Here is a 1,292-nt window from a genome sequence, read left to right on the forward strand (position 1 = left end):
CGCCGACCCGCAGGCTCAAGAGCGGCACATACGACTCTGGCTCGCGGAGCGGGGAGGCGTGCGCGCGGACTTTCGGCTGCGCTTTTACCCGGCGAGCAGCCCGCCCACACAGACGAGGTAGAGAGGTGGGCCGAAGTCTGGCGGAGTTGGTGAGAGATGGAGCGAACCTCTCACCCGGATCTAGCAGGCCGAGGACTAGCCGAGCGGCGCTGTTCCTCGAGTCGTTCTCTCCCGCTCCCTTCACCGTGGCCACCTCCCTTGTGACCGCCTCGACCCACTCACCCAGTCGTTCCCTCCGCCAGGCGAGGTACGACCTCGACCGCGGCTCGATCCTCCCGCTCGGCGACGCTTCCTAGACACCTCCAAACACCTCCTAGATACTTCCTAGACACCTGAGAGATCCTCCCGCTCGGCGACGCGTCGGGCCGCCTCAACGCGCTGCCGGCGCGTGTGCGGACACGTCCGAGACGCGCCGCGCAGGCGACGTGACGGGCTGCTTGACACTTCCTAGACACTTCCTAGACACTTCCTAGACACCTCGCCGCGCAGGCGACGTGACGGGCTGCTTGACACTTCCTAGACACTTCCTAGACACTTCCTAGACACCTCGCCGCGCAGGCGACGTGACGGGCTGCTTGACACTTCCTAGACACTTCCTAGACACTTCCTAGACACCCCGCCGCGCAGGCGACGTGACGGGCTGCTTCGAGGCGGGAGAGTGCGACGTCTGTGTCCTCGAGGAGCCCGAGCACCTCAACTGGTACCACTCGGGCGCCAACTGGCGGCACCGCTTCAAGCTGGTGATTGGAGTGGTGCACACAAACTACCTCTACTACGCGAGGATGTACGCCGGCGCAGCCACCGCCGCCGTGCTCAAGCGGCTCAACGAGTGGATGTGCGGAGCGTACTGCGACCGGGTCATCAAGCTGTCTGGCACGATCCAGCCCCTTCCGCGCGCGGTGGTTTGCAACGTGCATGGCGTGCGGTCCGAGTTCCTCGAGATTGGACGCCGCGCTGCGAGGTCGCACTTCCCGCCGCGCCGCGCCGGCGCCTACTTCCTGGGAAAGGTGCTGTGGGCAAAGGGGCACCGGCTGCTGATCGACTACCTCGCGCTGCAGCAGTCTCTCGGCCAGCCGCCGACGCACGTCGACGTGTACGGGGGCGGCGAGGACTTGGCCGAGGTGGAGGTGGAGGCGGCGGCGCGGGAGCTGAGGCGCCTCCTACTTGCCGCCGCCCGACGAGGGCAGAGGAGAGGCCGTCGGGGAGAGAGGGAGGGCGCCGCCGTAGGCTCT

General features: G+C 67.0%; 1 protein-coding gene across 1 annotated transcript; it reads left to right on the forward strand.

The window, feature by feature from the left end:
• Window positions 1-687: 687 nt before the first annotated feature.
• Window positions 688-1,187, forward strand: EMIHUDRAFT_125110 (hypothetical protein; the record flags this gene model as incomplete). Its single annotated transcript, XM_005759239.1, has 1 exon — window positions 688-1,187. A coding segment is annotated over one exon (500 nt), but the record flags the coding sequence as incomplete, so codon positions are not given.
• Window positions 1,188-1,292: the final 105 nt, after the last annotated feature.

The sequence above is a fragment of the Emiliania huxleyi genome (genome assembly GCF_000372725.1).
Source record: "Emiliania huxleyi CCMP1516 unplaced genomic scaffold EMIHUscaffold_8034, whole genome shotgun sequence".
NCBI lineage: Eukaryota > Haptophyta > Isochrysidales > Noelaerhabdaceae > Emiliania > Emiliania huxleyi.